The 23,790-nt window shown below is 48.0% G+C and overlaps 2 protein-coding genes across 2 annotated transcripts in view; one reads left to right on the plus strand and one right to left on the minus strand.

Moving 5' to 3' along the window:
• Nucleotides 1-23,790, minus strand: part of ARHGAP39 (Rho GTPase activating protein 39) — a 346,600-nt gene that overhangs the window by 114,371 nt on the left and 208,439 nt on the right. Inside the window, exons 4-5 of the mRNA XM_075581235.1 lie at nt 22,366-22,927; nt 10,455-10,547 (exon numbers count right to left, since the gene is read on the minus strand). Of these exons, the coding sequence (XP_075437350.1) occupies nt 10,455-10,547; nt 22,366-22,927 (655 nt within the window). The remainder of the gene's footprint in view (nt 1-10,454; nt 10,548-22,365; nt 22,928-23,790) is intronic.
• Nucleotides 1-23,790, plus strand: part of LOC142475500 (fucolectin-6-like) — a 406,232-nt gene that overhangs the window by 36,446 nt on the left and 345,996 nt on the right. The window lies entirely within an intron of this gene.

Consider the following 23,790-nt stretch of genomic DNA (forward strand, 5'->3'; position numbering starts at 1 on the left):
CACACACACATACATACACACATACATATATACACACATAAATACACACACACACATAAATACACACATAAATACACACACAAATACACACACGTAATATTACAGTTTGTGGCTACATCTCATGTTTCTGCTTATACGGAGGTTAATCTCAGGAAACTTGAAGGAGGTAATCATCATCGTCACACGTGAGTTTATTATTCTATATTCATACATCAACCATACTCCATCCACATGGATATATATATATATGCTTGGACACTATGTAGTGAGGATTCTTACAGCAGTGAAGGTTTAGTCCTGAACCAGCTAGTCGATTTCTATAGTGGATGGTTGCAGTGCATTGGAATTGTTTTCATAAGATGATACTCCAGGGTGTTACACCATAAGAAACTCATCTATGCATAAGAAGTGTGCCCATGGCACAGAATCGATTTAATTCCCGACCCCGATTCTGCGCTCGACTATTTCCATTCCGAGTTCTTAAAACTCTGCGATACCCATGCTCCACTACGCAAAATAAGGGTACGGGGGGCCCACCTTCCATGGGTTACACCTGACCTTATAGCACTCTACCAGTTCAGGGATGCCTTGTGGAAAAGATACAAAGTAACTGGCACTACCAAGGATCTCAATCACTACAGATACCTGCGGAACTTGTGCACAAGGCAAACAAGGCATACAAAAGCACAATATTACTCTGACAATCTCCACCAAAATACATCAAACCCAGCTAACTTCTGGAAGGTTATCAACAATATATTCCAGCCTCCTAACCATCAACAACCAAGTAATATCACTAAGGGGGATATTACTCTGACAAACCCAACTGACATTGCAAATGCATTCAATGATTACTTTGTGGGGTGTGCCACTAACTTATTAGCGAAACGCAGCACAAACCCCAAACATGAATCTCATCCTGGGAGTACCCCTACAGTCCCACCCCCTCCCAACACTGCCCACAATTTTCAATTTGTCCCAGTATCTGAAGAGGAGATTACACAAGCGCTCCTCAAACTAAAACTAAGCAGCCAATGTGGACCCGATTTACTACAATCTAGGTTCCTACGACTTGGTGCCCCAGCCATTGCCAAACCAATTGCGTCCATAGTCAACTCTATCCTGTCTGCAGGCCATATCCCTAAGACCTGGAAAACTGCCAGAGTTGCCCCAATCTTCAAAAGTGGGGACAAAAACACTGTCTCAAACTACAGGCCAATCTCACTTCTCCCAATTCTATCCAAAGTTATGGAAAAATGTGTCCACTCCCAATTAAGCGATTTCTACACCAAGACACATTTCCCTAGCCAATTCCAGTCTGGGTTTCGTCCCAAACACTCCACCGTAACTACCCTGAAATCCAGTGTGGAATGGAACGGGGACAACTCACTGATGCAGTATTCCTAGATTTTGCAAAGGCTTTTGACACAGTTGATCATGTTATCCTGCTTAACAAACTCCAGAGCTCTGGAATAGGGAAACATGCTTTAAACTGGTTTCAGTCCTACCTATCAGGAAGATCCCAACATGTGTCCATCTCAGGCTCTAACTCCAACCCCCTGGATATCACCTGTGGTGTCCCGCAAGGCTCTGTTCTGGGGCCCCTACTCTTCTCAGTGTTCATTAATGATCTTCCCACAGCTTGTAAGGAAGCCTCAATACACATGTATGCAGATGACACAATCCTATATGCACACAGCCATAGCCTCTCTGACCTTCAACACATACTTCAGTCTGACTTTGAGACTCGAAAACTGGATTTCCCAAAACAAACTGTTTTTAAACACTGACAAGACTGTAACAATGGTATTTGGGACCAAGACTAAATTTGTAAAGCTTCCAGTGACTGAGCTCCTGATTAGAACCAACGCTAACACCACCCTAACACCTGTCACTAGTTTTAAATACCTGGGCTTATGGTTTGACTCCCACTTAACATTCGGGATGCACATTGATACCCTGACAACCAAGACCTATGCCAAACTAGGGGTACTTTACAGGAACAAATCCTCCCTAAGTCTCCTGGTCAGAAAGCGTATTGCACAGCAGATGCTAATGCCAATTATTGACTATGGAGACATAGTATATGGCTCGGCTCCTCAAACCCACCTTAGCAAACTTGACACCCTCTACAATTCAATTTGTCGTTTTGTTCTCCAATGCAACTATAACACACATCACTGCGAAATGCTCAAAGAACTAGATTGGTCATCACTAGAGTCTAGGCGCAAAGTTCACCTTTCCTGTCTCACCCTCAAATACTTTCTGGGCAAGCTACCCAGCTACCTGAACAAGCTCCTCACCCCTACCTCATGCAGCACCTATCACCTGAGATCAGACTCCAAAAGACTATTCATGGTCCCAAGGCTCAACAAAGTATCCGGACGTTCCTCCTTCTCCTTCCGTGCACCCCAAAACTGGAACAACCTACCAGAGACTCTCATATCCACCACCAGCTTAAGTTCTTTCAAATCTAAGGCTGTCTCACATTTTAACCTGGTCTGTAACTGTTTCATACGCTCATAATATATATTTTCTTTAACTGTGCACGCAATGTCTTGTATATAATGTATACCTTGTTCATTTATGTAACTGTACTTGTAACCATGTATTATTTGTTTTACTCTGTGCCCAGGACATACTTGAAAACGAGAGGTAACTCTCAATGTATTACTTCCTGGTAAAATATTTTTATAAATAAATAAATAAATATTACTAGCTATTGATGACATAATAGAGCACCATACAGTTGCTTTGATTTATTCTGCTTATACGGAGACTGCACAAACATTTCGATTCCCACCCTTTTTTTTTGGGGGTGGGGGGAAGGAGAAACAAAAGCAGTGCATGGTAGTGAACGTTTTATAGGGCTAGGTTGAGAGGTGTGAGGACTCTGGGATCGCGGCACCCGCGCCCTGGTGCCTCCTCACCTTCATTAACCCCCGCTGCCGTGGCGCGCGCCCCTCGCTGGCGTCACTTACCTCCGGCGGCTCTGGGGGTTCCCCGCCGTCCTCTGCGTTCTCGCGCTCGTGCGGGACCTTCCCTCTCTCATGCGGCCGCTTACAGAGCACGCGCAGGACTCTTTTAATTTATTCACTGCTCCTGCAGTGAGGCTCCGCCCCCAACACATACACAAGGATCAATCAGGCATAAATACCACTCACCTGTATCCTCCTTTGGACAGCCTATCCAGGACAGCTCCATGCACTCCTCCAGGACTGCCTCCTCTTCCTATTGGTCAGTCACGCTTTATATTGCCTGTCCTGTCATTCAGTCATTGCTCGACATAGTTTCCACTAGGATCACTATTCTGGCATTCTCTCTCATTCACTCAGGTTACGACTTGGCTTGGCGGACGTCTTTCTCTGGCTCTCGACCCCTTGCTTGGACAAACGACCTTCCGGAATTCTCCTATCCCTGACCTTGGCTAAAACGGCAACGACGACGGCACTTCTACACCGGTACCGGCAAGTATTGCTAGCTAAACGTCACCTGGCCTGGCAGCGCCAAAATCACCACACTCCGGACACGCTCCTTTTGCTGCGGGTGCGTGTCCATATACGTTCCTCACCTCAGTAGAAGGGACGGGTCTGGTCTGCGGGCAGTACCGGCGTAACAAGAGGATAGAAGTGCGTATAAAGTGGGCCATGTCTTTAGAACATCAAACGAATGCGTGACTTCTAAGGCGGGGCTTAAATATGGTTCTCGGGGTAAGAGGCTGCAACAGAGGAAGATCTCAGGAAAGACAGAGGGGCATGTGGGACAGCGAGAACAAAGTCCTGACAACAGGAGACAGGCAGACCCAGGTACAAAAGAGCGAAGACCGCTATAGAATAAAAAGGTACAAAAGCCTCAGCACGCGTGAGGAAACAAGGCAATCAAAAAACAGTTCAGGCGCGAATGGCAAGAGTGATAGAGCGATAGTGGGGGATGTAACAAGGGTCAAAGTTGCCCTTCTGAAAATGGTTATGATATGACCATTACATTCTTGGCAAAAGGGGGGTGAAAATTGAGGTGCTGAAGATGTGGGTAAGTGCAGGGACCAAAGTATGAGGGATAGTTTGAATGAGATGGGAGGAAACAGGCTAAAGAGGACGTGGTAGAGGGAGAGGAGGGAAACCAGCCACACACTTCTTCCTCAACGATGAGTAAGCAACGGAGGGGAGGTTGAGAAGAGAAGGTGCAGCAGGGATAGTAAGCCAGGTACAATCCACCTTGGCCTTGAAGTAATTAGCAAAGTCTCCAAGCGTAGCGGATCAAGCATGTCGCCTGTGGGCATGGAGGAGCAAGTAAAAGACAGTGTACTGTAGGTGACGCAAGTTAGTCTTTGGTGAACTCTTTCTAGACTGAAAGGGAGCAGCGCTGAAGAAGCACAGTATAGGAGAATTGGTAGTGCAGAAAACCAGCAAGAGTGCGAGATTTCCACCGGAGACGCTCAGGGGAATGAGTGCAGGAGCAAAGGAAACATGCTGGGCCAAGGTCGGGACTTAGTGGGACATGTACACCGCAATAGGAGGAGGCATGGTGGTCTATAGAAGAGGTGCAAATAGAGTTGAAGGCATTGACTAAATCAATGTTTTTCAACACGGGTTCCCAAGTGCCCTTGGGTTCCCTGGGCGCCCCTAAAGGGTTCCCCGTAATTTTCTGGTAATTTGAAAGTTGTATCAAATACAGAAGAATTTCTGACTTCTGATCTCAGACACACTATTAGAGAGGGTTGGGGGGGTTCTTTACAATGCATCTGATCTCAGACGCGCTATTAGAGAGGGTTGGGGTTTCTGTACAATGCATCTGATCTCGGACACACTATTAGAGAGGGTTGGGGTTCCTTACAATGCATCTGATCTCAGACGCGCTATTAGAGAGGGTTGGGGTTCCTTACAGTGCATCTGATCTCAGACGCGCTATTAGAGAGGGTTGGGGTTCCTTACAATGCATCTGATCTCAGACGCGCTATTAGAGAGGGTTGGGGTTCCTTACAATGCATCTGATCTCAGACACGCTATTAGAGAGGGTTGGGGTTCCTTACAATGCATCTGATCTCACACTATTAGAGAGGGTTGGGGTTCCTTACAATGCATCTGATCTCAGACGCGCTATTAGAGAGGGTTGGGGTTCCTTACAGTGCATCTGATCTCAGACACGCTATTAGAGAGGGTTGGGGTTTCTTACAATGCATCTGATCTCAGACATGCTATTAGAGAGGGTTGGGGTTCCTTACAATGCATCTGATCTCAGACGCGCTATTAGAGAGGGTTGGGGTTCCTTACAATGCATCTGATCTCAGACACGCTATTAGAGAGGGTTGGGGTTCCTTACAATGCATCTGATCTCACACTATTAGAGAGGGTTGGGGTTCCTTACAATGCATCTGATCTCAGACGCGCTATTAGAGAGGGTTGGGGTTCCTTACAGTGCATCTGATCTCAGACACGCTATTAGAGAGGGTTGGGGTTTCTTACAATGCATCTGATCTCAGACATGCTATTAGAGAGGGTTGGGGTTTCTTTACAATGCATCTGATCTCAGACGCGCTATTAGAGAGGGTTGGGGTTTCTTTACAATGCATCTGATCTCAGACGCGCTATTAGAGAGGGTTGGGGTTTCTTACAATGCATCTTATCTCAGACACACTATTAGAGAGGGTTGGGGTTCCTTACAGTGCATCTGATCTCAGACGCGCTATTAGAGAGGGTTGGGGTTTCTTTACAATGCATCTGATCTCGGACACACTATTAGAGAGGGTTGGGGATCCTTACAATGCATCTGATCTCAAAACAGATATTAGAGAGGGTTGGGGTTCCTTACAATGCATCTGATCTCAGACACACTATTAGAGAGGGTTGGGGTTCCTTACAATGCATCTGATCTCAGACGCGCTATTAGAGAGGGTTGGGGTTTCTTTACAATGCATCTGATCTCAGACACACTATTAGAGAGGGTTGGGGTTCCTTACAATGCATCTGATCTCAGACACGCTATTAGAGAGGGTTGGGGTTCCTTACAATGCATCTGATCTCAGACACACTATTAGAGAGGGTTGGGGTTCCTTACAATGCATCTGATCTCAGACGCGCTATTAGAGAGTGTTGGGGTTCCTTACAATGCATCTGATCTCAGGCACACTATTAGAGAGGGTTGGGGTTCCTTACAATGCATCTGATCTCAGACGCGCTATTAGAGAGGGTTGGGGTTTCTTACAATGCATCTGATCTCAGACGCGATATTAGAGAGGGTTGGGGTTTCTTACAATGCATCTGATCACAGACACGCTATTAGAGAGGGTTGGGGTTCCACAGAATTTCACATAGGGTTCCTTAACCCAAAAAAGGTTGGAAACCATTGCCCTAAATGATCAGGATCAGATGAAAAGTATAGAACAGAAAGTTTACTATTTAAGGAGGACTGGAGATTTATGGGGTACAAAGAGTTCAGGTCTTTTGTGTAGTGATGGGGTTTATGATGTACAGCAGGTGAGACATGAGAGGTTGAAAAACATATAAAAATATCACAAAGGGAACAGTTTCTAGCGAAAAACAATTCCATCTGTGTGGGTGCTGAAGGTAGCCCAGCGCTAAAGAACCAAGTAGGAAATGAGAGAAATAAAGATGTAGCTAGGAAACAGGAGGGTCATCAGTACGACAGTTGAAGTTCTCCGGAAGGAGGAGGTAGGTGGGTGGTTGTTGACAAGACACCTGCAGGGAAAGGGGGAAGCAAAGTCATACAGTATGAGCTTCACGGGAAGGGGAAAAAAACAGATGGAAGGACAGATGGAACAGGAAGGGGCCGATATCAGCAGTGAGAGGAAAGGAAGCGCCCCCCACCTTCAACTTCGCTTTCAGGCCAAGAGTTGTGAGAATGTGGAACAGGGAAAAAACGAAGCACCAAGTCCAGCTGTAGAGTAGCAATAACACCAACAGGGATACGTACCAAAAATAAGCTATTTATTAGGATCCAGGCAAAGTAACAAACACACCTACGCGTTTCGGACCTCTACAGTCCTTTATCAAGGTATTCACCTTGATAAAGGACTGTAGAGGTCCGAAACGCGTAGGTGTGTTTGTTACTTTGCCTGGATCCTAATAAATAGCTTATTTTTGGTACGTATCCCTGTTGGTGTTATTGCTACTCTACAGCTGGACTTGGTGCTTCGTTTTTTCCCTGTTCCACATTCTGACTACCGCATACGGAGGCACATTCAACCCTGGACACTGGAACCCAACTGGACTTACTGCTTATGGTGGATGAAGATTCCCAAGTGAGTTCATTCCATTTTGCCCTTATTACAATACAGTTTGTCATTAGGATGTTCCATCTACCGGTCACCTGCAGGTGTCACTGACATTTCCTTACTACCTGGTCTGTGGGATTGTCATTACCGGGCTACATTCCTAGAGACACTATATATATATATATATATACTCATTTAAGGGTTGTCTTCCTGTTATCAATTTAATTGGCTTAAGTATTGTCTTGAGAGCACCACACACATTTTTTCCAAGAGTTGTGAGAACATGAGGGCCGCCCAACGTCAGTGCTGCGTCACGTGGGAAAAGCCAAGCTTAAGTCAAAACAAAAATGAGAGAAAATGGCCATTGTCAACTAAAAACTTGTTGGAAAAGGAGTGGAGCGTCCCAGCGATAGACACAAAATTGTGATAAATCTTATTTGAATATTTTGCTTCGTTATGTGCGAACTCGTCCTGTATCTAGAGACGGGCAAAAGTGTCCAAATCTGTTTCGTGGCATTTCCCGAGCTTTCCATTCAAAATGCCTTCCGCGGTGTCAAACCCGCCGTCAGATTGATTACCTGTCAATCTGTGCAGATCAAAACAGCCATTGGATACAAACTGCTGGTGGATTTCACCAATTCAATCCGTGGATTCAGCAATCTGTTGGTGGATTTTAAGAATCCAATCCCGTGGATTCAGCAATGCGCACGCGGATTCCCGAACCGCGGATTGGATTGCTGGTGATAAAAAAAAAAAAAAAATAATAAAAAAAATCTGAAACATGACGGATCGCCCTTTTTGAGATTGATTCTCAAAAGTCCGCAGAGCAAAGGAACCCGGTGATCCGCTGCGGGTCCAAAACCACCCCAAAAACATGTCCGCCCCTGCCTAGAACCCATTTACATTCAGTATATCCCTCACAGTTTGAAATAAAGGAAAACATAGACAACACCTTTTTCTTTTTGTACAATGTTTTAGAAAGCTTTGCACCCAGTCATCGTGTCATTGTATTTTGTTTAACCCGAGTTTCGACGTTAACCGAGTTGCGATGTTTGTCTGGCTTTGAGTATACTTGTTTGGTCAAAATTTATTTTAAAAAAAATGTTCAAAAATGTTAAATAAATATGAAAGCGCTTCTGTTTTACTGTGATCACCAAGAAAGCCGGTACCATGGGCTGAACACAGAATCCTGCTAGGAGATCAAGGTATCCCCTCAACCCATGAATGTTGGCTGGTAATAAAGAGAATACATCTAATACAAAGGTCATTAGGCCCAAAGAACACTATACAGATCCATGGGGCTATGGAGGCCATTCTCCCCGGGGGACCAGAGTGTGTTTTTGGAGATGCAATTGCCCTGATGTTTTTGGTATTCTGCGCGTGCGCTCTTCATTCTATATAAACCGCCAAAACGATTGCGCCCGCGAGCAGAAGAATCGCGGATGTTGCCGCCTTGGAAGCGGGTGAACTCAGTGCAAATCCCAGTATCCGTTCTCCTGCGTCCCAGGCAACTTTAGATTGTAAGCTCTATGGGGGCAAGGTCTCATTGTGCCCGCAAAACGCAATGTACAGCACCGTGTACACGGTTAGCGTTATATAAGAACAACTATCATTGTTATATTAACAGATACACCGTAGCAATGTTTAGGTCCCCGAAACGTTTGGTTCAGTTGTGGTCTGTACATTGCTCTGCACTGATGTGTCTTAGGACAGGGGTGCGCAAATTGGGGGGTGGGGGGAGGGGTGCGGTGCTTACAGAGGCCCCACGCTCTTCCCCATAGCATTTCAATGAAATGCCGGGGTATTGCGCACAAGGCTTCTGCAACTCCCTTACCTGATCTCCGATGGCTTCAGAGGACGCGGCATCAAACGCCGGTGCCAAGGTAAGGGGGAGGCCTGAGCAGAGGGGGGGGGGGGGAAGGTTATGAGCAGGCAGGGGGGCAGACTAAAAAGTTAGCGCACCCCTGTCTTGGGACAGAGATTTTCTGTATCAAATCAATGTAAATGAACAGCACATACCCCGCACAATGAGAGGCTCTTGAATGTTATGTATTCCCAGCGGAAGTGAAAACAGAGAACCCCCCTAAATAAATGCACCGCTTCCGATGGCTATTTTCTATCCTATTCAGGAACCCGCCATCAATTGCCAAACCCGAGGGGCGGACATGTCAGGACACACCTACCTCTTCCTTCTGGCGTCAAAGAAACCATTTGATTGAAATTGTTTTAACCTTCAGAACTAAAAGCTTTTAATGCCACGGAGAGTACGAGGCAGCGCCTGGCATTCATCTCCCTTCCCACTCACGCCCCCAATATCTCTTTATATTCGGCACCCCACACAAGCACACAGTTATGCCTGAAAAGATACACTTCTTTCAGATGGATAAAACACAGCAGTATCCCCCTCCCACCCCCTCCCCCCGAGTTCCAAAGGGGTCTGCAACATTAGTTATATCAAGGGGTTAAAATGTTAAATCTCCAGCTATGTTAATTCCCGCCACCCGCCTCCCCATACAAGTCAGGTGTTAACGAACGTATTAAGTAGAGAAGAAAGGTGCGACAGAAATTAACAGTAGGAAACATGTTGTAGGCCGGGGGTGGGCAACTAAAGTCCTCTAGGGCAACCAACAGGTCGGAATTTAAAAATATCCCTGCTTCAGCACAGGTGGTGCAGTCTTTGACTGAGCTACTGACCGAGTCACCTGTGCTGATGCAGGGATATCCTTAAACCCTGACCTGTTGGTGGCCCCTGAGGACAGGAGCTGCCCCCTCCCCCTGTTTTAGGCAAAGGGCTGATTAGAAGTTATTTTATTATGAGCATATCTCGGATTTTTGACCAGAAGACATAAAATATCTAAATCACCATTTCTGTCTTTATGGGGGTTTTTTTGCTTGATTTTTATTATCCAAGATGACCGTTCTCGTTATTCCTTCGAGCAGAGGGACATCTTTAAAAACACAGACATTTCCTTCGGGAAGGTGTAAGGCCAGAGGACGGGACAGAAAACTAGATGTGATATTGTATGGCATCTGGTCGTCTACAAGGAATCTATTGCAGAGGTGGAAGGGAGGTCCTCTCTCCGAGTAGCCAGGAGGCACCTGAAGGATGAGCTGTGCAGAGACATGAAGCTGGGAGGATAGGAGAAGCTCAATTAGAAGACAGTTATGCTAAATAATTTTTTGGGGACAGGAAGCCTTTAGGGAGTGTTTTCTTAAACCCTACCATCATGCTCTTCAAAATAAGGCTTTGGTTTCTTGCTCATTTGGGATATCTTCTTATTGTTCCTTTCCAGGAGCTCTGTTATGTGCCGAGTCACTGGGAAACAAACAAAATGATGAACACAACAGAACAAGATGGAACAAAAAAAGGCAAAATTACAAAAAGCTTGCAGACCTGAAACATCTCCTGAAATCCAGATCTGGGACCGGGCTACAATACGTCGGACAGGCTTACATTGTATTAGGAAGTAGATACGCAGATGGTGCTTCCCATGAAATAATAGCTGCTTCTTGTAGAACACTTTATGTAACAGAACTGTACATACTATAAATGACATATAATCAGTAAGCACTTTGCTATCGGGCCTCGTCAGAACGAATGGCTGGACTGCCCTTGCTGGGCGAACATGTTACTATAACTGGGCGTTTGCGTCGCCGTCTCGGGCTCCGAGCAGAACGGTTCGTCCAGCAACTTACTTTGTTTGTGGTGAATAAATGGAGAGACTTTTAGGATCTGAAACCTGAATCTGTTAACCCCTCAAACGCATTACATTTCGCAATGACTCCACGTCGCAGGAACAAATCAGAGTCCAACACCTCCTCGGATCTGCAGAAAACAGAGGCTTCTCGGGGAGACCTCTTCTGGGAAAGAGCTCCAGCCAATATATGGTGGTCACAAATATTCCAGACTTCCAAGGTTAGGGGTCATTCACTAAACGGTGCTACTACGTAAAACAGCGTAAGATGCTGGAAGCGAGGTAATGGCGCACTTCAGTGAACGGGCCACACACTGCCTCCTGGCAGGGGAAGGTGTCTTATTGCAGTAACACCGATGAGTACATTTGGCCCTATATCTTTTCATGTTCTTAAACCCTATGCGGCTATACGGTCTGTAACGTATACTGCAGTAATGCAGTATGTTGCAGGCACCTCTGTCAGCTAAGGGGTTAAAACCTGATAAAGTAATGTAAATTTAGAGCCAGGCTCCCAGGTACTGGCTTTGTACGGCAGATTAAGTGGGATTATCTTCGGGAAGATATATTTTGACATGATCCCAGATCCCACACATTCTAAGCGTGACACAACAACGGCAGGACACGGCAGGACACGGCAGGACACGGCAGGACACGGCAGGACGGGCCCCTACTTAAAAACACACAATGCTGACAAAACTAAAGACCTATACAGAGTATATGTATTGGAAAAGTAAAGTGTACAGAGACCCCCTATGGTAAGTAGGATATAGAATACACAGGTTCAGCTAGCGCTCTTGCCAATTAGAATAATAATACAAAGTGCAAAATATACAATGTGTGGAAGGATATACTACCCCTATGGAATAACACAGTCAAATTAAACCAGAGTCCAGCTTAAAAATATATTGAAAATTGTCCTGTAAATATATGGGTAATGCAGCTTCCTTCACCAGATCCAAACCTCGGGTCCAGATAGATGCTACAGAAAAAGAAAGAAAGAAAAAAGCGCAAAATCCATAGTGTAGATTTGTTGATTTAATTTGATAGAAAAAAAACGGTTAAAAATCACTAACAGACGTAAGTTGGTATAGGGTACATAAATATGTGAGACGATCAGAAGTATCCGCCGGAAACGCCCGCTGTATCCTCGTGGAGGGAGGGAGACCTCCTCCAGTCTGTGTTACCTTCCCTCGGTAACCGGTGCAGTCCCATTTCTGCGTCACGGCTCGTGACGTCAAGGCGCTGTGTAATCACGCCGTCGATCAGGGGTTGGACCCAGTTCCCCTGACGAAGAGGAATCGATAATCGAAATGCGTAGGGCTGTGTCTTCTAAGGTTTGTCAAGCTTGAAGTCCCTTTGGAGTACTCGGTGCCTGCTTGTGTCATCCAGTGGGGGAGTAAACACCAGCCTGGGTCCAACCCCCTATCGACGGCGTGAGTACACATCACGTTGATGTCACGAGACATGTGACGCAGAAGTGGGACTGCACTGGTTACCGAGAGAAGGTAACACAGACTGGAGATCTCCCAGCAGGAGAACGAGGATACTGCGGGCATTCCGGCGGATACTTCTAAACTGAGCGTCTCACATATTTATGTGCCCTATACCAACTTAAATCTGTAAGTGATTTTTAACCGTTTTTTCTACAAATTTAATCAACAAATCTACACTATGCGTTTTGCGCTTTTTTTCTTCTTTTTCTGTAGCATCTATCTCGACCCCCACTTCTAAAGATGCTGCATATACTGTACTGGCCCGAATATAGTGCTAAGTTTTTCTTTTGTTCCTAAAAAAATGTCTTCCGAAAACTATATTCATATTACAGTATATGTGCAGTATAACACTTTTTATTTTTCATGTAAAACACCTTAAAAACTTTAGGGTCGTGTGTGTGTCTGTGTGTCTGTGTGTCTGTGTGTCTGTGTGTCTGTGTGTCTGTGTGTGTCATAAGGGATTTTGCTGATTTAGAGGCGAATAACCCGCACTGGAAATAAAAACACGAAGATTACGTCGCTTTGTACGACATTTCTGAAATGGCTCTTCAGACATCATTCTCTCCGCGTTGAATCACAGCGCACCCACAGTGTTACTCCTGCAAAATAACAACGCTTGGCACTCCCAAAAAATGTCCGAAGGGAAGTAGATCGCGACTGCTGCACCGTAAAGAAAAAAAAGACATCTCTAAAATCAGTAACAGGGATTACTGTTCTAAAGGAAGTATACGGTGTATATATCATTTATTCATTTAAACCAAGGTCTTCTCAAAAATGTGCTTTGCCAAATGTCGTGACATGCGTTTACTCCGTCAGATATAGCGGCTGCACAAAGGCGTATATAAAACATATGGGGCAATTACTACAAATAGAAAGAAAGGATCAGGGAACGGTTGGCGTGGTACATCCTGACCATGTTCTCTGGCCTACAGGCGCCTTTTAATTAGAGCAAACTGTCTCATCATCAGAGAGGTTCACACAGGCTTATTAGGAAGGAGACGGTGCCAGCTTCTGCCACGGTAACCTCACTGCCCTCTGTACCAGGGGCGGCCAACTCCAGTAGTCAAGGGCCACCAGCAGGTCTTCCGGATATCCCCCGAAACAGGGACTGATTGAGCCACCTGTGCTGAAGCAGGGATATCCTGAAAACCTGACCTGTTGGACTGGAGTTGAGCGCGCCTGCACCAGATCACACTGTATTGAAACAGAAACACTGAGTCACTGGAGAGTTACAATTTCCAGTTACTTTGGAGTAAAATCCTTTTGCCCGATTGACATAGTCCTGCGTGTATTGAACGGTCAGCTGATTTTTCCAGCCCCGACACTAGAATGTGGGACCATTTCTCAGTGTTTTTCCTTTCTGCAATCACAGCAGAAACTAGGCGTATAAAAGCACCTGTTTGTAATCCGATTTCCACGGGAAGTTATTTTGGGGGGGGGGATAAAGGAGCGCTCTCGGCTGCCTGCTGCGTGCGAGTTCTGGGAGCTGACCTGTGCAAAACACAACCATGCAAGAGAGACATTGTCACACCACATTATCCAAACGCATCCAGCTCCCACAGACGGCAGAACGGAGAACAAATCCCGCTGCCCCAAGAGATGGGAAAACCAGGGCGAGAACAACAGAGGCAGAGACACTGCCAAACCAGTGCCAGCCTCTCTGCCCGGCTTTTCGGGAGGAGATTACACCCGGGCGCATTATATGGCTACTCTGCGTGGGTTACCTTGAATCAGGGGCTGGATTCAGGCAGCTGGGAGATGAAGTAGCAAGGTATCCGTACCTCATATACACAGTAATAATATTGAACAAGTTGAAGCAGCAATCGCCCCATGAGTTTAATTCATATCATGTTAGTATCTTTCCCCCGTACTGCTCTTTAAAATATACAGATGTAATTTTTTTGTTTATGAAAATGATGATTCTGTTCATTTCTAGCTTCTGAACAGGTCACCATGGTAACCAGTAGGCTGCACTGGGCACCGGGGGAAGCTCCATTTTAACCTCCCGGACTCTTACTATTTAGAATACCTGCTGAACAAAGGATCTGATGTAAAAAAAAAATAACAACCCGTGTTGGAAAGGGGCGAGAAGAGATCTCTTACGTAAAAAAAATAACCCGTGTCGGAAAGGGGCGAGAAGAGATCTCTTACGTAAAAAAAATAACCCGTGTCGGAAAGGGGCGAGAAGAGATCTCTTACGTAAAAAAAATAACCCGTGTCGAAAAGGGGCGAGAAGAGATCTCTTACGTAAAAAAAAATAACCCGTGTCGGAAAGGGGCGAGAAGAGATCTCTTACGTAAAAAAAATAACCCGTGTCGGAAAGGGGCGAGAAGAGATCTCTTACGTAAAAAAATAACCCGTGTCGGAAAGGGGCGAGAAGAGATCTCTTACGTAAAAAAAATAACCCGTGTCGGAAAGGGGCGAGAAGAGATCTCTTACGTAAAAAAAATAACCCGTGTCGGAAAGGGGCGAGAAGAGATCTCTTACGTAAAAAAAATAACCCGTGTCGGAAAGGGGCGAGAAGAGATCTCTGACGTAAAAAAAATAACCCGTGTCGGAAAGGGGCGATAAGAGATCTCTTACGTAAAAAAAACTGCACAAAAGGCGCCCAGCACGCATACTGCGTTACAAAGTATTTCTATCTCTATATTTTTAAACTCGCCACAGCTGCAGTAATAACTTCTTTAAAGAGTGACAATTACTAGGGAAATGCTTTGTGTTTAGATACTTGATTTCACAAGGAGACCATAAAGATGCATCATCATCATCATCATCATCATCATCATCATCATCATCATCATCCCTACAATATCTCTCACCGGCCGCTCTGTCCAACACGCTGCGAGGCCGCTTCCCGGCGCCGGAGAAGATTTTAGTCTCATTCTTCGGAATAGAGCTCAACTCTCCTCCAGCGCCGGGAAGCAGGTTCACAGTATGTTGGATAGGAATCATAGTGGGGGGTGTAATGGACCACAAAACGCTTCAGTATTGTTGCAAAATAGCACGTTTCTGCACAGGGGGGGCAATAAAAAGGAGACACAAACTATTGCCCCGATCCAGAGAGGTCTCACGCCATTCCTCCATATTTCATTTAAATGCCTTGGGGAAGAGCGCAGGGCCTCTGCAACCGCCGCGCCAACCCCCAAAAACAAAATCTCGCGACCCCCCCCCCCCATTTGTGCACCCCTGATCTACAGGACAATGTCTGGAACTGCCGTCGTTTTCATTTTAATTCACCCAGGTTTAGCTTTCCTGCTAAGAAATAAAAAGCGCAGCTGCGTGACTGAGATGTCCTCACAATCCCCGTCTCACAGGCTGCGTCAGTCTGTCGGGAAGAGAACGAGCCGGAACCTTCCGCCCCCCCCCCCCCCTTCCATTTTTAACCTAAAGATTGAGCTACCTGTGCTGAAGCTGTGCCTGATATACCTGTGCTGAAGCAGGACTGGAATTGAGTACCCCTGTGTTAACCTTGATGAAGGACCCAGAGAGGTTCAAAACCTTGTATCAACTACTTGTTAGTCCATCAGGGAGTCCTTTTAATATTGTCCAAAGCTGCCATTTAGGCCCAAAAAGCCACATTTTCAAGAGGGCCACTTTGGGCAATATAAAATGAACTGCTTAGACCCACATTTCTGTGTCTCATTCAGCAAGGGAGCCACTCATTGCTACATCGTAGGGTACTATCGCAGAATCATTTCCCGAGGTACATGCGCCCCCGAAAACCCCAGAGCAGATTGTCGAATCCCCCTTCTTACGGGCCGTCTAGATTTAAGTACCGGCGGATCCTCGCTTGTCCGACGGAACGTGACCCACAAACCGCCGTCGGATAACGGACCGGCGGATTGCGGGCCCGTGTTATACCGCGGCGGTGAGCGCTGGATAAGCGGTTTCCGACGTCAGAGAAGGCGCCCAGCGGACTGCATTATGCGGCGCCCGGATAAGGCGTTCAACGGAAAGCGGACCCAGAGGATACCGAGGACAACGTGTACGGACGCCTTCACGTGGGCAAACATATGGACTCCAACAGTGGAAGAGGCCTTCTCTATCTGGGCCGCCCAGGGCAGGGCTACGTGCCAGCCTCGTTCCCCCGGGACCAGCTTTCAGAAGAGGGCCCGGTGAAGTTTAGAAGGAGGGAGCCAGAAACAGGAACGGTATGAACACTAACCTCGGTAAAGCCATCACTTTGCCACATAACACAATATGATGCGACATGGCCGAGTGCTCTCCCCGTCTGCTACACGACCCTGCAGATGTAACCGGGCCGGTAATCAGATTAGGCGACCGAGAAGAAACAATTGAACACACTTTCATGGCTCGTTAAAAAAACTGCATTTCCTCCTAACGAGCGCGGAGCGTGTTAAGCTGCGGTAGCCGGGCTCGCGCGCCGATGGCTAGCGGGAGGTTCCATGGTCTCACTTGGACGCGCTCTCTTGTGCTGCGGGGAATAGCCAATTACCTGCTTTTAATGGTCAATTTACCGCCGGGTAATTATCCAAACAACACAAAGTAACAAACAGGGGATGTATTAAGTAGCGTAGCTGTGAATATAGTGGACACGTAAGTCCAGATCGCCCACGTATGTCCAGCCAGGTTTTTTTTAAATGGTGATGGTTGATACCTGAAGTAGTTGAAGCTGCCCGTGGGGCCGGCACATACTGTGCCCGTGGGGCCAGCACATACTGTGCCCGTGGGGCCAGCACATACTGTGCCCGTGGGGCCAGCACATACTGTGCCCGTGGGGCCAGCACATACTGTGCCCGTGGGGCCGGCACATACTGTGCCCGTGGGGCCGGCACATACTGTGCCCGTGGGGCCAGCACATACTGTGTATCACAGGGGGGAGAGCACATACTGTGCCCGTGGGGCCGGCACATACTGTGCCCGTGGGGCCGGCACATACTGTGCCCGTGGGGCCGGCACATACTGTGCCCGTGGGGCCGGCACATACTGTGCCCGTGGGACCAGCACATACTGTGCCCGTGGGGCCAGCACATACCGTGCCCGTGGGGCCAGCACATACTGTGCCCGTGGGGCCAGCACATACTGTGCCCGTGGGGCCGGCACATACTGTGCCCGTGGGGCCGGCACATACTGTGCCCGTGGGGCCAGCACATACTGTGCCCGTGGGGCCAGCACATACTGTGCCCGTGGGGCCAGCACATACCGTGCCCGTGGGGACCAGCACATACTGTGCCCGTGGGGCCGGCACATACTGTGCCCGTGGGGCCAGCACATACTGTGCCCCTGGGGCCAGCACATACCGTGCCCGTGGGGCCGGCACATACTGTGCCCGTGGGGCCAGCACATACTGTGTATCACAGGGGGGAGAGCACATACTGTGCCCGTGGGGCCAGCACATACTGTGCCCGTGGGGCCGGCACATACTGTGCCCGTGGGACCAGCACATACTGTGCCCGTGGGGCCAGCACATACTGTGCCCGTGGGGCCGGCACATACTGTGCCCGTGGGGACCAGCACATACTGTGCCCGTGGGGCCAGCACATACTGTGCCCGTGGGGCCAGCACATACTGTGCCCGTGGGGCCGGCACATACTGTGCCCGTGGGGCCAGCACATACTGTGCCCGTGGGACCAGCACATACCGTGCCCGTGGGGCCGGCACATACCGTGCCCGTGGGGCCAGCACATACTGTGCCCGTGGGGCCGGCACATACTGTGCCCGTGGGGACCAGCACATACTGTGCCCGTGGGGCCAGCACATACTGTGCCCGTGGGGCCAGCACATACTGTGCCCGTGGGGCCAGCACATACCATGCCCGTGGGGCCAGCACTGTGCCCGTGGGGCCAGCACATACCGTGCCTGTGGGGCCGGCACATACCGTGCCCGTGGGGCCAGCACATACCGTGCCCGTGGGGCCGGCACATACTGTGCCCGTGGGGCCAGCACATACTGTGCCCGTGGGGCCAGCACTGTGCCCGTGGGGCCGGCACATACTGTGCCCGTGGGGCCGGCACATACTGTGCCCGTGGGGCCAGCACATACTGTGCCCGTGGGGCCAGCACATACCGTGCCCGTGGGGCCGGCACATACCGTGCCCGTGGGGCCAGCACATACTGTGCCCGTGGGGCCAGCACATACTGTGCCCGTGGGGCCAGCACATACTGTGCCCGTGGGGCCAGCACTGTGCCCGTGGGGCCGGCACATACTGTGCCCGTGGGGCCGGCACATACTGTGCCCGTGGGGCCAGCACATACTGTGCCCGTGGGGCCGGCACATACTGTGCCCGTGGGGCCAGCACATACTGTGCCCGTGGGGCCAGCACATACTGTGCCCGTGGGGCCAGCACATACTGTGCCCGTGGGGCCGGCACATACCGTGCCCGTGGGGCCGGCACATACCGTGCCCGTGGGGCCGGCACATACCGTGCCCGTGGGGCCGGCACATACCGTGCCCGTGGGGCCGGCACATACTGTGCCCGTGGGGCCAGCACATACTGTGCCCGTGGGGCCAGCACATACCGTGCCCGTGGGGCCAGCACATACTGTGCCCGTGGGGCCGGCACATACTGTGCCCGTGGGGCCAGCACATACTGTGCCCGTGGGGCCAGCACATACTGTGCCCGTGGGGCCAGCACATACTGTGCCCGTGGGGCCGGCACATACTGTGCCCGTGGGGCCAGCACATACTGTGCCCGTGGGGCCGGCACATACTGTGTATCTCAGGGGGGGGAGAGCACGTCAAACTTTCACAGCAACTGCTCAAACTTCCACAGTTACCCAGGAGCAAACTCCAGCTGAGATGCAGGTTCTGTACCAACTGGTTTCAGAAGCGCAGAGGGTGCGGCGCAGCGGGTGCAGCGCAGCGGGTGCAGCGCCGGGGGTGCGGCGCAGCGGGTGCAGCGCAGCAGGGAACTCCTTGTGATCCTAAACAATAAGCATTACTGCATGTGATGTAATGAGGAATTGGGATCGTATTAAGCAGTGACTGCATGCAGAAGCGCGTTCCCATTACTGTTCCCTGAGCAGCACAGCGGTGAATGAGTGTGATCAGTCTTACAATTACAATTCTTTTCTTTGACAGTTAAACGCAATGTTAGTGACACTATTTAATATTTAACTAAACTTCTGTAAGAAAAACGAACAAGCAGTAAGATGTGTTATTGAATAGCCGAGCTTAGTGGACATAGGCCATTACCTTGTCTGCATTATTTTAATGCCTACACCCGGACCTCATTGTGTGTGCTTGTGTGTGCCTATGTCTGTGCCTGTGTGCTTGTGTGTGCTTGTGTGTGCCTGTGTCTGTGCCTGTGCGTGTGTCTGTGCCTGTGCGTGTGCCTGTGCGTGTGTCTGTGCCTTTGCGTGTGTCTGTACCTGTGCCTGTGCCTGTGTGTGTGCCTGTGCCTGTATGTGTGCCTGTATGTGTGCCTGTGTGTGCTTGTGCGTGTGCCTGTGCCTGTGCGCCTGTGCCTGTGTGTCTGTGACTGTATGTGTGCCTGTGTGTGTGTGCCTGTGCCTGTGTGTGTGTGTGTGTGTCGGTGTGTGTGTGCCTGTGCCTGTGTGTGTGCCTGTGTGTGTGCCTGTGCCAGTGTTTGCCTGTGCGTCTGTGTGTCTGTGCCTGTGTGTGTTATGTGGCTTCCGTGTCCAAAGAAGTGAGAACCCCAATAAGAACACGTATCTGCCACCATGTGCTCAGCAGCATGGTCATCCAACCCCAACGCGGGAGATCGAACTGTGACCCGGTGTTAACTGCCACTCATGTCAGGGTCTATTACCGCCGGGATCAGGTTGGATAATCCGCATGGGAGCCGGATAAAGCCGGGGGGTGGGATGGGAGTAAAGCCAAAGAAAACCTTCCTTACTACTTCTGTTATTGCAATATCCCTAGAGATACAGCAGGGGGCGCTCAACTCCAGCCCACAAGCCCCACCCACGGGTCAGGTTTTAAAGACATCCCAGCTTCAGCACAGCTGCCTCAAAATCAGTCGAAGACTGAGCCTCTGACTGAGACACCTGTGCTGAAGCTGGGATATCCTGAAAACCTGACCTGCTGGAGGGGCTTGAGGGCTGGCCTGGGGCGCCCCGTGCTCAGTATACGACATATACACCCACATGGGCAGACCCATTCATCAATATGTTCCGGCTCCAATGTCTCCTCCTTTCCGATAGCCCAGAAAGCGCCTCTCTCCATATTTATCGCGGCGACTCAAGGACACCGAGCTTTAAAATTTTACTTCATTCCGGTTTCAATCTCCTTCAATCGAATGCAAGACTGTAACGTCTCTGCCCTCCTGCCCTCTCCTAAGAGCCGTCTCGTTCTGGGCACGGACCGCGCAGAACGGAGAGCTGTGAAAGCAGCGCAGCTACACGGAGGTATCGCCCGCTGCCTCAGATCATGTGCCAGGCCCAGCTCATAACAGACGTTTAACATTTATATGATACCAGGTTACAGCACCGTATTCGGGAAATAAGCGCGTTTCCGGTAATCCTATTAAGATTCCATCTCAATTTTAGCATCAATGATCTAAGAGACTTTATATTTTGCATCACGATTATCATCAGCGAGCTCTAAACTACACTTCATTTCAATTAATGGAAAATGTCATTAGTTTCATCCAGAAGCCCCAAACCTCGGGGATTAGGGGATTAGGGCTCCTGGGAACTTTCCGATTCTTTAAACAAGTGGAATTAAAAGCAACAGAACATGTTACAATTTGTAATAGGAACACTACTACACGCAGGAAACGCAGACACAGGAAAATGTTACTACACGTAGGAAATACCAACAGGAAAATGTTACTACACGCAGGAAACACAGACACAGGAAAATGTTACTACACGCAGGAAACACAGACACAGGAAAATGTTACTACACGCAGGAAACACAGACACTGGAAAATGTTACTACACGCAGGAAACACAGACACAGGAAAATGTTACTACACGCAGGAAACACAGACACAGGAAAATGTTACTACACGCAGGAAACACAGACACAGGAAAATGTTACTACACGCAGGAAACACAGACACAGGAAAATGTTACTACACGCAGGAAACACAGACACAGGAAAATGTAACTACACGCAGGAAACACAGAAAGGAAACTGTTACTACACGCAGGAAACACAGACACAGGAAAATGTTACTACACGCAGGAAACACAGACACAGGAAAATGTTACTACACGCAGGAAACACAGAAAGGAAACTGTTACTACACGCAGGAAACACAGAAAGGAAACTGTTACTACACGCAGGAAACACAGACACAGGAAAATGTTACTACACGCAGGAAACACAGACACAGGAAAATGTTACTACACGCAGGAAACACAGACACAGGAAAATTTTACTACGCAGACACAGGAGAAATTGACCATGTTGGTCTACTGGAGTTAGTCATTTAATAACTGCAAGACAACGCTTATAAAATACTTATCCTATATTTTCGACCACTCTTTATATCAACTCCTAACAGAAGCAAACGTGTCCTAACAATGCCCCCCTTCTGTGAGCGGGCATGGTCCAAGAGTTAGAAAGCATGGGGCATCTTTGCTAGTTTCTGCCTACCTGGATTAATACAATCCGTTTGCAAATTAGCGGTCTGCTTCTGTGCCTATCTGAAACGTTACATTGCCCACTACTTTAATATTAAACGTACACTTAAAAATCCCGATCTACAACCAATCCCCATCAATCCAAGAAAATGCAACATTTTCCAAATACTGTACATTCACCTTTTACCAATTAGGGCGCTGTCCATGGGTGACTCTGGTACGTAACCTTTTACTTACGAAGGGGAAGATTTAAGAATTTTGGAAACCGGGCGTCACACCGCCATCAAGTCAACGTTGGATAATGCTACGAGAACTGGTCTAAGAGCAAATCTCATTCCTATGAAAAAAATGGAATATAATACACCGAGACAACAAGGGGTGTGTGTTTGGGCGTGCAAAGGGTTAAAATCGTAACATATACCGTGACCTACCTTTTGTATCATTCACTGGATCCATGTGTCTGTAAATATATCCTTCCAGGTACGAATGAAATTTAGGAGTAGGTGGGAAAAAAGCAAGGCAAATAGCCATTAATTCCCATCCACGAGCCAAACTCTCGTAACGAAAGTTCTCGGTGGTCTGCCTGCAGAGTTGGATGTACAGCTCGTCCCTTATGCCCTGCATACTCCATCCTTTGGTGCCAATCTCTAAAGCTACATTGAGCTGGTCGGCTTTGGCTCTCCGGTCACCCATGTACATCTGGATTAGTTTGAACATATCACAGGCTTCCTTCTTCACATTGCGGTCAGTGGTCATGATCATGGGTTTCTTGATGGACTCGCTGCTCCAGGCCAGCATGTTGGCGATGGATACCTTGCGTCGGAACAGACCCTGGGTGTGCTTGTTGAAGTGCTTGGAGGCCCAGTTCTCGATGTCCGTCTCAGAAGAAGGCTTCCTCAGGGTGAAGGTGGGGAAGACACAGCTGGCACTGGGCATCATGTTCCTGTTGTGTCGACTGTTCTCAAACTGGGCGCAGGCACCGAGGTCCTCCGACTAAGAGACAATAGACAGAGACTCACTTTTATCAGTAGTCCATGTTGCATTAGCTGCTTTCTAATTTTAACACAGATCAGCTACACTGCGCATATCATATAATTGTTCGTGTTCCTTCAAAACACACACCACTTATTCCAGTAATTGCTTTTCTAAAAAAAAAAAAACCCCTAAACTATTTGAAACCATGGTAAGAAACCAGAAATATGCATTACATAACAGTTAGCCCCTTGCAGACAACCCTTTGTTACAATGTACAATAGGGTTAAGGAGTTAAAAAGCAACGGCTTCATGGAAAAATGTATTCTGGTCTGAAATTATCACAGCATTACAAATTTAAGTTGTTATACAAAGAGATGTCATCACGGTGTCACATGGCTACATTCCTGTCACTGATTGCAATGGCTAAGAGCACGGCCACTGCTCAACATAATGACAACAGGAGATAAGGAGGACAACCCGCATTGTAGGAGAATTCATTATGGGCAAAATATATATATATATATATATATATAAATGTTATTCGCTAGCATTTCAGTTCGTGTTGATGAAGAAGTTCTGCAAATAAATGATATTAAAACTAAAAGTGGGAGACTTCTTACAACAACTGCAGATTGTCCATGCAGATCTAATAATGTGAAGGGTGGCAATCCCAAATAGTCGGCAAGTTGACATTCTTAGGGGCCTCTGAATGGGTGTTTGTAAAACAAGTCCCGCCCTGTCCTTGTTAGAGAACCGATAAAAGATAAGTGGAGGAGGAAAGGAGAACTGGATGTACGAGCACTTCCTAACATCACACAAAAAAAGCCAGAGGAAATCCATACCTTCCCAAGTCTAACTTTACAAAAGAAATTAAAATCCTA

Source organism: Ascaphus truei, chromosome 2, assembly GCF_040206685.1.
Source record: "Ascaphus truei isolate aAscTru1 chromosome 2, aAscTru1.hap1, whole genome shotgun sequence".
Taxonomy (NCBI): domain Eukaryota; kingdom Metazoa; phylum Chordata; class Amphibia; order Anura; family Ascaphidae; genus Ascaphus; species Ascaphus truei.